The following is a 12841-nucleotide window of genomic DNA, read 5'->3' on the forward strand; positions in this document are numbered from 1 at the left end:
ATCTGACAGACGTGTGGGCTATATTTACTAGAAACATATTCTTCACTACATTCATTTATATAATGGATGACTAACATTTAAATAAGTCTGCATCCATGTGTGTATGTGTTAAGTGCCACTGAGTCCGTTCCAGCTCACAGTGACCCTGGTATAGAATTTCCAAGTAGATTTGAACTGGTGACCTTTGAGGTTTGCAGTCCAGTGCAGATCCTACAGTGCCACACGAGTGTTCTCTATGTTGCTGTTGTGAAGTGCCATCGAGTCGGTTCTGACTCATAGTGGCCCTGTGTAGGGTTTTCAAGGGGCTGCTGGTGAGTTTGAACCGCCAACATTGTGGTTGAAACCGACCTTGCGGTCCAGTACATTATCCTGCAGTGCCGCATCAGGACTCTAGGAGCTCTATAATACTGGCAAAATTGAAGCCATCTTTTTGTAAAACATAAGCATCATACCTGGTAATAAAGGAACAAATTTATAAAAGAGCTCTATGGATTTGTGCCGACACTCCCTCTGGGGCCTTCCACAGTGGGCCAAAAGCCACCTGACCACATCTAGTAGGCATAGTGAAGAAGCAGGGGGAAACCCTCTGTGAAGAGATAATGTGTTACAATTAATAGACTCCCAACATTAAACATTCAGCTTACCAAAAAAGTCCAGGAGTCATAAAGTCAATTTTATCATACTGGTACATATAGAAAACTCAGGAAAAAGGCATTCAACTTATTTTTAATACATCGTCATTAAAATACAACAAAAATATCACAGGTTAATTGGGTCTTAAATGCTACTTGATTTCATTTTTTATTTATTTTTTCATCAGCACAAAATATTAAAAAGTATTCCCTAATAGACTAACACTATGTGTTCACGCTTCCTTTATAATGTACCTTAAGGCAAAACAAGATTTAAGATCTAAAGCAGTGGTCCTCAACATGTGGACCCTGGGCCGGCTGCATCAGCATCACCTGTAAACTTGTGAGAAAAACACACTCTTGGGCCTACTGAAGCAGATACTGAGGGTGTGCCCAGTGTCTATGTTATAAACAGACCTATAGGGGACTCTGGTGCTGGCTCAAGTTTGAGAATAAAGTATCTACAGAGGTGTCAAAATTTAGTGATTGCTGTTGATGTTAGGTGCCGTCAAGTCGGTTCTGACTCATAGTGAGCCCATGCACAAGAGAATGAAACATTGCCAGGTCCTGCAACTCACAACTGTTGTGCTTAATCCCATTGCTGCTGCCACTATGCCAATCCACCTTGTTAGGCATCTTCCTCTTTTTTGCTGATCCTCTACTTTACCAAGCATGATGTCCTTCTCTAGGGACTGGTCCCTCCTAGTAATATGTCTGAAGTATGAGACACAAAGTCTCACCATCCTGTATCCTCGCGGTACCTCTTCCAACACAGATTTGCTTGTTCTTCTGGCAGTCAATAAACCCTCCTTCTCTGACATCTCAGCACCTTGACATTTCAGGTGTTAAACTTCCAATTTTACTGCACAGTACTTCATGCATACTCTAGTCAAATAATTCCACATCAAATACATATTCATAACCAGCGTAGGTAAAGTAAATGTCTCAGTTACAAAACTAATTTTCAATTTTTCTCTACTAGCCCAACTAATACTAAATATAAGTACCAAATTTAGACTTTACACCAAGCAGTTCAAATACAAAGTTTTTTTTACTGTCTTTGGGAACAGTCACTTCACACTTTCCATGTTGTTTAGAAAAGGATTTCTTTATCCTTACACACATTCCTCTCAGATTGTCCTTCATTAGCTGAGAAGTCATTTTATGTTTAAAAAAAACAAAATGGAAAAGGATTAGCAGGACAGGAGGCAGGGGAAAAGAGAGAGTCACTGTTTGGAGACACTGAGTATCAGTTTACGGTGATGAACATGACAATAAATGTTGGTAACGACTGCACAATAGGATTAGTGGAATTGGTGTCACTGAATTGTACACATGGAAAACACTGAATTGGCAAGCGTTGCATGATATGTAGTTTTTACAATAAGAAAACAATCAACTTTTTTTTTTTTTTTAAGAAAGCAATATAACCTACCTTGGCAAGCGCCGTTTTTTGGGCTTGTTTAAAGAAACATGCTTCTTCTCAACAATGTACCTGAGATGGTCAATGGCAGCACAACACTGCTGGACTGTACCTGTTCTCACATATACAATTTGGAAAAAGAGAGATCGCTAGTTAGTATTGGCCTACTTTGTAATAAAAAAGGTAATTTTATTAAAGATAAAATACGTTTTCTCATTTCAGAACATAAAATTTAAACAAATGATTTACACTGTATAGCCAAGAACAAAACTTATACTTAGTTAAGATTACAGGACAGTCTGATGAAAACCAGAAAGGGAGTGTGGACACACAGTAACATCACAACCTACACTGCCTGCATCCAAGCACAGTCAGCACACCATGAGTGTGAGATTGAAGAACCCTTTCAGGTATCTATCACAAAACCCACGTGCCAGCAGGCTGTATACCTCAACTGTACGCTATGACTAACAAGTGTAGGCTCCTTGGTTCTCCTTCTCCTGAGGCTGGTTAAACTACATTAAAGTTAAATCATGCCGTTATTGTGGGATGAGAACAAAAAGGGGATCTGGCAAGACAGTCTCCACAGCTAAGGGCCCTTGGAAAGGGCGTGCCTTATTCTGACTGGAACGCCAAGATAAAGGCTTCCTTACTGTGCTCACGAACTAGGGCAGCAATTCCAGAAAGACTAAAGTCCCTCCCTGAGGAGAAAATCTACCTACGGGAATGCCAAATAACCTATGTTGTTGTTGTTATGTGCCACCAAGTCAGTTCCGACCCATAGCGACCCTGTGTAGGGTTTCCGAGGAGCAGCTGGTGAGCTTGAACTGTCAAGCTTGCAGTTCAAATGGATTTGCAGCCTGGCGCATTAACCCACAGCGCCACACCAGGACTCAAAATAGGAATGCCAAATAATGCACAGGGAATGCCAAAAAATAACCAAGATAATTTATAGCTAGCCACGGCACTTAACAACAACAACAACAACTTGGTGGCAAGGACTACATTTTAAGCACTTTTGCCCACAAAGACAATCAACCTTAGTCATGACGGTGTTAGTGTATCTTTTAAAATAAAGCAGAAGCCAAAATCTAAACAAGTAGACCAGTAGCCAGTACCTATTTCCCCTCTACTTCTATTCCCTACCCACCCTCCAGCAGGCTTGCAACTATGATGTGTGGGGTCCAGATCAGGCAAGCTCTATGAATATGTCCCACTCAAATAAAATTGTCACATATTCTAGGAAGGGGCCTCAGACAGCAAGGGGTCAGGCTCAATGGGACCAGGGGTATGACGTATGATTCTGAGGACGTGGTCATGGAAGAATCTTTTGTAAAACATGTCAAGGTACCAGATGTATCACATGTGTCACGCCAAACGAGAGATGGGAGAAAAAAAGAAAATAGCACTTTATGACAGAATCACTAACACTTAACTTAAGCCCTGAGTTTTAAAGATTCCCAAGGCAAGCAAAACCAGTGGATTGAAAACAGGAGCATGGATAAAACCTACCCAAGGAATTTTCATCTGTATGTGCTAAGGCCAGACTTTCCATATAGACAACCAAGGCTTCAAACACAAACTGCTCTACCAGGGACGATTCTTCCCTGTAAAATAAAGAATATTAAGCTTCACCTAGGGAAACAGAAAAAAAAAAAAAGCAGAAGCAAATAGAAAAGAAAAAAAAAAGAAATGTTATTTTAAAATACATTAAATTTGTTAGATAAAATGGCTTATGTGTTTCAAACATAAAACATTCTAAAACACCTTCTCAAAGAAAAAATCCTGCCCAGAAGCAAGCCACAGTAGCAGTTTCCCTCTGAGCAGATCACCTCAGAACTACTCTTCTGAGAATATGTTACACACTTATTAAAATTAAATGTAGTTGAAAACAAGATCTGATATCATATCCATACTTTTTTACAATAAAGGAATTTAAAAAACCTTTTCATCAACCTAAAAGTAAGTCAGCACAAATAGTAAGCTTTAAACTCTGCAAGCAACCTGATGTATAGGAGAACCTATCAGCCCACCATATCATGAGTCATGTGCTTACCGAAAGCACTAATGTCAGCTTAGCTGAGCCAGGGTCCCTTAGTTAAGTGCAGAAGCCAGATCTTTCAATGGAAATGTGTTCTTTAATAAAATCATCTATAAAACCACAGGCACAGGCATTACCCATAACCAGGCATTAGAATGCAAGTCTCCCTGCATCTCTGCTCCAGGGCAATACATGGCAGACTCTCTGCACACTGACAGGAAGGGGCTTTTGTGAGGCAGACAGCATGGAGCAGACACTGGAGGTCAGGATGGAGATCAGATTACAAAGTAGTGTTTAATTTAAATTCCACGATGGGCTGAGCCTCTCAAGATTCCACAAGCCACATCTCCCCAGTGTCTCACATGCAGATCTGAAACTGACACGAAAGGGGGCCTAAAAATAAACAAACCAGCATGTGCAGAGAAAAGGAGACAAAATGAGACACAAGCCAGAGAACAAACCTAAAAGCCAGAGAAAAAGGCTTATTTGGAGGAGTAGCTTGTTGTATTAAGTCTGTACAGGTCAGATGGAGGTGAGTTGCGGAGCTCTTGGAGGCTCAGATAAGTACAACGGCTTTCATCTCAAGTACTAGGAAACCAGTAAAAGTGACTAAAAGAAATGACGTGACGGGAATGTACTCAAACCTGTGCTCTCCATAAAGATGCCAAGTATTTCAAGGACACACAGGAAGGAAACATTTGAACTTCTATTTCTATTATTCAATATGCATGATCGCAACAACTTTATATTTCCCAGGAACCCTTTCTCAAAAGCCACCTGAAATGTAATTAAACAGATGAAGAGTGTTTCCAGATAAAGAGACTAGGCACAAACCTAGGGATAGAGCAGGAAGAGTGCCCAAGAGGAAGCAGAGGCGATCGGGGCAGCTCCTGGGTACCAGATAAGTGAGCAGGATGGCCTCACATGTAAAAGGCAAGCTGCAAGCACCTCCAAGATCCACAGTGGTGTGGTTTCTTCAGCTGGGACAGAATGCCAAGTGAGCCCAAACCAAATTCTTAGTTCAACTTGGCTTATGACCATGTGCTTGAAGTTCTTGTCCTCTTGCCTATGCCAGCTTGGATCTACTGGCAATGCTCACTGATTCCACATGTATTTTTGCTTTCACTGACTCCCAGCAGGTGCACAGTAGTCACTGACCTCTGGCAGAGAATTCAGCATAGCACACCCTCTGATACTACTTCACAGCATCTCAGATGTGAGATTCTAAAAGCCTGTGTCCCAAGATAAACACTGGGCCTTACCTACCTACTCACTCCGTAGGGGCTTACTTCCTCTCAGGAGCTGAAGCCAGAGTCTGTGTTTATCTTCCCCTAGGATCCTTCAAAACAATTGAGAACACCATCCCTCCCTTTCATAGCTGCATTTGTACTGACAACTAGTCTTCCAAATGGTATAACATGTGCTATTTAGGAATGCATATAAAGATGCATAAAGGACTAACATCGAAGTCAGGAGAATAACTATCTCTGAGAAGATGAGGGATATGTGATTGGGAGATTTAAAACACGAAATACAAGAAATTCTATTTTATATCTTAGATGGTGATTGTGGTGTAATGAATTATTTAATTCTGTAACTCCCACCAAACACTGCTTCTGACCTACTACATCTCAGGAAAAAATGGTGGGAAAGGACACTGATAAGAGGGCATGATTCAGCTGCGAGGTTAACAGCTAATTGTAATAGTAAAATCTTAAAACTCTCACATGAGTATAAAATGAACACTCTCAGAAGCAGGAGCGGGAGGCTCACTACCATCAAAGAGCCAGGAGGCGGACATGTCTTTTGGACCCTAAGTTCCCTGCACAATGAACCTCCTCGACCCAAGGGCAGAAAGCTGTGACATCAGAGGAGTGGCAGAAGAGCAGATTTTCAGGCAGAGCGGTTGGCTTCCTGGGCCCTGGAGCCAGTAAAGCTGAATGGCTTTTGAGCAGGAGGCTTGCTTGTAGAGGGGGGTGCCTCCAGGCACTTAACTGGGGGAGCTAGGGTTGCTGTCTCATAGAGCTAGAGCCAGGAGTCTCAGCAGAGGCTTATGGTGGAACGGTGTGTCGTCCTGTGGGCATTTATCAGCAGCCCTGAAAGAGCTCTGTAATGTTGTTGAGACAGAGACAGGTCTGCCTGTGGGCTGTGCCCTGAACATTTCTAATCTGTTACCTTTCCTAACAAACCCTGTAACTCTGAGCTCTGTGTGGCCATTGCAATGAATTGTTGAACCAAATAGAGAAGCAGAGAGTGTTACAGGAGGGATAGCTGGTGTTATTATTTTTGTATTGGGTATGCAGGAAATATTTTATTTTATTCTGTAAACTTCACAGATATGTTTTATACATGCTTCTGTACATGTAAGCTTATACAACTAAAGTTTTCCAAAAGCCAAAAAACTAATATAATTACAAGCAGTCAATTTTCATACAAACACACACACAGAGATTCCATCCTTCCATCTATCCAGTCATCTGTATTATTTTTACAATTCAGCCTTCTTGTCTATTCTGTCGTTTCCTGCGAGAGGCTGTTCTATTCTCCTTAATGGGCCAGCTTCCTCATTACATGGTTGCATATATCATGTACCTCTATTTTGCATTCATTTCAGTGATTAATTTTAAACGCATTTAGGCAGCTAGGAGGAGCCCTGGTGTGGCACTGTATGATAAGCACTGGGCTGCTAACCACAAGACTGGCAGTTCAAACTAACCAGCCACTTCTTGCAAACCCTAAACAGGGTTGCTATGAGTCTGAATCAACTTGCAAGCATTTAACAACAACAACAAAGTGGTCAGGAGCCCTGTGGTGCTGTAGGATAAGCACTGGATTGCTAACCACAAGTTTGGAAGTTCATACCCACCACTCAGCTACTTGGGAACAAGATGAGGCTTTCTGCTCCTGTAAAGATGTATAGCCTTGAAAACCCTACACTGGACTGCTGAGTCAGAATCTACTCAATAATAGTGAGAGATGTGGTCAATTATCAGTCTCTCCTTCTGAAATGTAGCTCTCATCAAGAAACTATACCCATATATCTCTGGTATTTGACACAGTGTCTGGCACATAATGTGATCAATAAAAAATGTTGAATGAAGGAATACACATGTACCACTGCTAGCTCAGATAGGGCCTTCTGAGAAAGCCCCATCACTGGTGCCTGTCTCATCTGACCCTTCTGTACTCTGGGCCAGTGTATGAACTACAGGAAGAAACTTGGCTGTCCAGAAGTGACGGAACTTCTTTATGCAGTACCAAGCCCTCCTCACCATCTCCCCACTCACCTTCTGCACCTCACACCCACCATCCCTCTGATGTGAAACGCCTTGACTGGGGTCTACTTGCCCTTTAAGTCATTGCGAACATATGTTCTACCAGGAAGTATCCCTAACCTACTTAAACTGGGCAGATACTCACCCTCTGTGCTCCTGAAGACTTTGCACATTGTCTTCTCTTGCATTTAGAAGAATGGTATTTAATTAGGTGTGTACATATTTCTCAGTGGCTTTGTAACATGATTGCAAACTGTTTTAATTCCTTTTTGAATCCCCAGAATACAGCATAGTATCCTACACATAATTATTTACTAAACTTTGATATAGGAATAACTGAATGTGTAGAGTTAAGCACTTAAACGTACCTTTTAAAACCACTGCCCTCTTTTAATTCGGCCACCCTCCTCCCTGCCATGTGCTTACTCACCTGAATTCCCTGTAGACATTATTAAAAGCAAGTGCTGCCCCGAGTCTCTTAGAAGCACTGGGGTGGAGTGCAAAGCTGTAGAGTCGCTTAAAAAGTGATTTGGTATTTACTGGACTTTTTTCCTGCTGCTGTGGTGTTGTTTGCTTAATAGACCATTTCAAGAATTCTCGAATACAGAGACCACAAAAATCTCTTAATGTACTGTCAATAGGATCCACAATTCCATCCTGAAACCAAACAAAGAGGCCTACATTGTACCTTTACAGCCATAAAGTGACAATTCAGTATCGCTAGAATCTAGAGTCTAGATAGCAGTTTTCTTTTGACAAAATGAAAATACTATTTTAAGAAAATTAAGAAAATTAAAAACAATTCATGGATAAAAGAAACACCTTAGTTATAATAATAAAGCGTTCTTTCCTTTCCCTGAAGAAACACAGTAGCTCTATCTTAAGAATTTCTGTTGGTGTTGATTTTACCCTGTAACAATTCCTGACACTATCTATGGATGTTGAAGAGAATAAAACCTTTGCAGGCTCCATGGAAACTGTCCTACTAAATATTAGAAAAACTTATGTGGAGCTGATGTTCTAAAAACATTACTTTCTGTACAAGCATTCCACAGAAACACCTAAAGAAAATAGCTGTCGAAATTTGAGTAATTACCACATACACAATTGGTCTCTATAATGTGTGTTTCCCTATTGTCCTCTCTCAGATCTATCTAGGAAAAGCTTAACTTAAAAAGGATACTGAAGACTGGAATAAGGGAATTCTACCCAAACCCCTGGAGTCCGGGTGTGGTGCTGTGGGCTAATGCGTCAGACAGCAAAGTCAGTTTGAACTGCAAGGTCGGTGGTTCAAGTTCACCAGCTCTCCCTGGAAAACCTAAAAAAGGGAACCAAGAAGCCGAAACAAACCCAACGCAACTAAAAAAAAAAAAAAACCAAACCCCTAATTATTTGCAAATACAAAATCTTTGAATGACAATGCCAATTCAAATTCAAGAAGCCATGAAAATGGTAAGGGGGGTGGGGGCGGCAATATTGATTTCTTCTTAGAGTAGAAGTAAATATTACATTAGGGAATTAGCAGTAAATTATTACTAAGGAAGTTCATGGACTCTCATGGAGGCTGTAATATACTAAGGTGACATTTCTTCCTTGGCCTTTTCTTTCCTCATTTATCTCATTTTACTTTCTCCTTACTTGAACAGATTTCTTTCTGAAGCTCTTACTTAAGCTACCTCCAAGGAACAAAAGATGAAAAGAAGCAGCTAAGACAGAAAGTTCAGAATAGAAACATTAGACTAAATCCATCTGAATGCAAATAAGCTACAAATTAAATTTAATTAAATGTACTTATTCCAGGCAATACTCACTGGTAGATCCTGCAGGGGCTTAAACCACAGGTATAACTTATAAGTTAAAAAACAATATTCATCTCAAAAAACAATATTCACTAACCCCCACTGCTCACATCAAGGTACATGCATAATTGTGGCTCTGACAGAGCAAGGGAGCAGTAATTACACAGAAGATGGGCACCATCCTGGGCAAACAGGATGGATGGACACCCAAGGCCGTACTCCATCTTCTGCTCAGTCTCCCCTCTCCTGATGCTAAAATACACTACCCATCTCCACGTCCTTCCTGTCTGGATTCTCTTACCAAATTTCATTTCATCTGACTCATTTCAAATGTGGCAGAAAGTGATATACAGATTCAAAATGCAATCAACTGAAAATGTTGTTGTTGTTACGTGCTGTGGAGTCAGTTCTGACTCATAGCGACCCTGTACAGGGTACCTGATGCTGTAAATCTTTACGGGAGCAGAAAGCCTCATCTTTCTCCCACGGAACAGCTGGTAGTTTTGAACTGCTGACCTTAAAGTTTGTAGCCTGATTTGTAACTGCTATGCTACCAGAGCTCCCAACTGAATATAAATAATTGGTGCCTTTTATTCTAATAGCAATGTAAAACAAAATAAAGCCAAAGGTTGAAGTAATCAAATGAAGTAGTGAAATAAAATACTATTTAAAGGATTCAAATGTAAAGTTAACCACAAAGCTTCAAAAAATCATACTAAATATCGAACGGCGGTAGGTTTTAGCTGACCTCAACAAAGGTCCACATAATCTTAGAACATAGCAACAGGAAACAACACACTACTTACCACCTCTGGCTGCCAGGAGTCAGGGCCAAATCTTAGTTTTTCTATCCCTACGACCTCAGGATATTACTACGTAAAGGGAAGTTTCTATTTCTAGGACACCTTAATTGTTAACTACGAATGCATAAAAAAATTGGGTGAACTCAAAAAATTCCTTTTATTAATTATTTTGCATAATGTTACAGCATATTATAACCCTAATAATAAGCTCATAACATACTTACTTATTCCTTTCACATTAAACATACAAAACACATGAGCACACACACTCAAAATGAGCATACATACACTCAGACTTATTATAGATTGTTTGTCTTCCAAAAAACGGAATAAAACATAAAATGTTAACTAATATTTACTTGCAAGTATTTTTAAGTATCACATAAGTAAATAAACATGGCATTTTATCCATTAAATAATTCACAAATTCCTTAAGACAAAAGCAAAATTATAATATGCTCTATTTAGAGATAACAATTTAGTATCTTGACAGATTAACTTTTCTCAAAGTTCCAAATATAGATCAAATGTAACTAGACAATGGTAATAGCAGGAAAAGAATCCTCTGTGACTTACCAATATAGATTCTAGTAAGGCAATAGTATCCTGACTTTCGAATTTCTTGTTGTTGGTGAACCAATGGATCAGTTGCATAACTAGTGGCTCATATAATTGCCTTGTCACCTAAAAAAAAACCAAAAACACCATTAGATTTAATGCTTTCATGCTAAAGGAATTTTGCATTTGGAAAACGTTAATTCAAATGGCATTTACAAAGGGACGAGATTAAGCTACAGTACTAGTAATCCTAGTATGGCACTGTAGAATAAGTACTAGACTGCTAATTACAAGGTCGGCAGTTCATACTCAACAACTGCTCCTTAGAAACTCTAAACAGTGTTGCTATGACTGATTCAACAACACTTAACAACAATAATAATAATCTATTTTTGCTGAAACAGAAAACCTCATCTTTCTCCTGTGGAGCAGCTAGTGGGCTCAAACTGCCAACCATGAGGTTCACAGTCCAGTGCTTATCAGACCAATAACCAGAAGTTTAGCAATTCAAACTCACCAGCCGTTCCTTAGAAGCCATACACAGTGTTGCGATGAGTCGAAACTGACTCAATGGCACATAACAACATACACATAATGTTCATAAAAAATTAAATTTTTGTAACCACTTTTCCTCTTAATTTTGAACATTTTCCATGCAAATATACAAGCTACATCAATATTTTTTAATTATATGTCCAATACCTCATATATATTGTTGTATGCCCTCAAGTCAGTTCTAACTCATAGCGAGCTTTTATAGGGTTTCTGAGAGCAGCTGACAGGTTTGAATTACTAACTTGGCAATTACCAGTTTAGTGCATATCCCACAGCACCACATCAGGACTCGCATATAGATGCACCATAATCCTGTTACCCAATCCCAACTGTTAGAAAAAAACACAGGTTGTTACTAGTGTATGATTATTACAAAAGCTACAGTTGTAGTGTAGTGGTTATGGGTCAGGCTGCTAACCTCAAGGTCAGGAGTCAGAAACTACCAGCTGTGCCAAATGAGAAAGATGAGACTTTTTGCTCCTGTACAGATTTACAGCCTTGGAAACCCTATATAGGGTCGCTATGAGTTGAAACCAACTCCATGGCACACAACCACCACTACCTGAACCTGCTAAGTGGTCTGCACATCACTGGGCCTCTGGCCTGCTAGTACAGAGCCCTGCACATCCCCAATCCCACCAGCCATAGCTTGGAGGCTCTGACCACTGTCCTCAGCAATATCAGGCATTGCCATCTTATGACTCTTTGACAACAGCTGTAAACAGAATCATTTTAACTTGAATTTCCTTATTTACTAAAAAGGTTGAATATTTTTAAATGTTTCATTGGCTATTGATATTTCTTTTTCATGAAGGGAAAATTTTTTCCTTTATCTACTTGCCCATTTTCAATCTTTAGACTACTGTTGTTGCTAAGTACCTCTGAGTTAGTTGCTCATAGCAACCCTAGATTGGGTTTCCAAGGAGCAGAAAGCCTCATCTTTCTCCCGCGGAACAGCTGGTGGGTTTGAATTGCCTAACTTGCAGTCCAAATCGACCTTGTGGGCCACTGCTTATCCTACAGAGCCACACCAGGACTCCACCTTTAGATTGTTGTTGTTGTTAAGCGCCACTGAAACAATTTCAACTCAGTGACCCTGCAGGGTTTCCAAGGAGCAGTAGATGAGCTTGAACTGCTGACCTTGTGGTTCAAACAGACCTAGCAGTCCAGCACATTAACCCACAGCACCACACTAGGACTCCATCTTTAAATTGTTGTTGTTAAGTGCCAGCAAGTTGATTCCAATTTACAGCGACCCTGTATAGGGTTTCTGAGTAGCAGCTGGTGGGTTTGAACTGCTGACCTTGTGGTTCGCAGTCCAGTGGTGATCCTATAGCCCCACACAAGGAGTCCAACTTTAGATTGTTGTTGTGTCGTGCCGTCGAGTCAGTTCCGACCCATAGCAACCCTGTATAGGGTTTCCAAGGAGGAGCCGGTGAGCGTGAACTGCGGACCTTGCAGTTCAAATGGTTTTGTAGTCTGGCGCGTTAACCCACAGCACCACACCAAGATTAGTATGCTGCAAATACATATTTTTTCACCATGCATAGGCAATTATGTTTTTTATGTGATTTAGTAGCTGCTGTTGTTTTTAGGTACCATAGAATAACTTCTGATGCACAGTGACCCTAAGTAAACAGAACAAAACACTGCCCATTCCTACACCATCCTAAAAATTACTGCTATGATTGAGCCCACTGTTGCTGTCACTGTGCCAAACCATCTGGTTAGGGGTCTTCATCCTTTTCACTGTCC

The 12841-nt window shown here is 40.4% G+C and overlaps 1 protein-coding gene across 1 annotated transcript in view; it reads right to left on the minus strand.

Moving 5' to 3' along the window:
- The window catches only part of PRKDC (protein kinase, DNA-activated, catalytic polypeptide), a 305624-nt gene that overhangs the window by 236671 nt on the left and 56112 nt on the right, over positions 1-12841 (minus strand). The window contains exons 26-30 of the mRNA XM_006860083.1: positions 10550-10657; positions 7802-8028; positions 3568-3662; positions 2068-2167; positions 453-586 (exon numbers count right to left, since the gene is read on the minus strand). Of these exons, the coding sequence (XP_006860145.1) occupies positions 453-586; positions 2068-2167; positions 3568-3662; positions 7802-8028; positions 10550-10657 (664 nt within the window). The remainder of the gene's footprint in view (positions 1-452; positions 587-2067; positions 2168-3567; positions 3663-7801; positions 8029-10549; positions 10658-12841) is intronic.

This window comes from Chrysochloris asiatica, unplaced genomic scaffold, assembly GCF_000296735.1.
Source record: "Chrysochloris asiatica unplaced genomic scaffold, ChrAsi1.0 scaffold00036, whole genome shotgun sequence".
NCBI classification, from domain to species: domain Eukaryota; kingdom Metazoa; phylum Chordata; class Mammalia; order Afrosoricida; family Chrysochloridae; genus Chrysochloris; species Chrysochloris asiatica.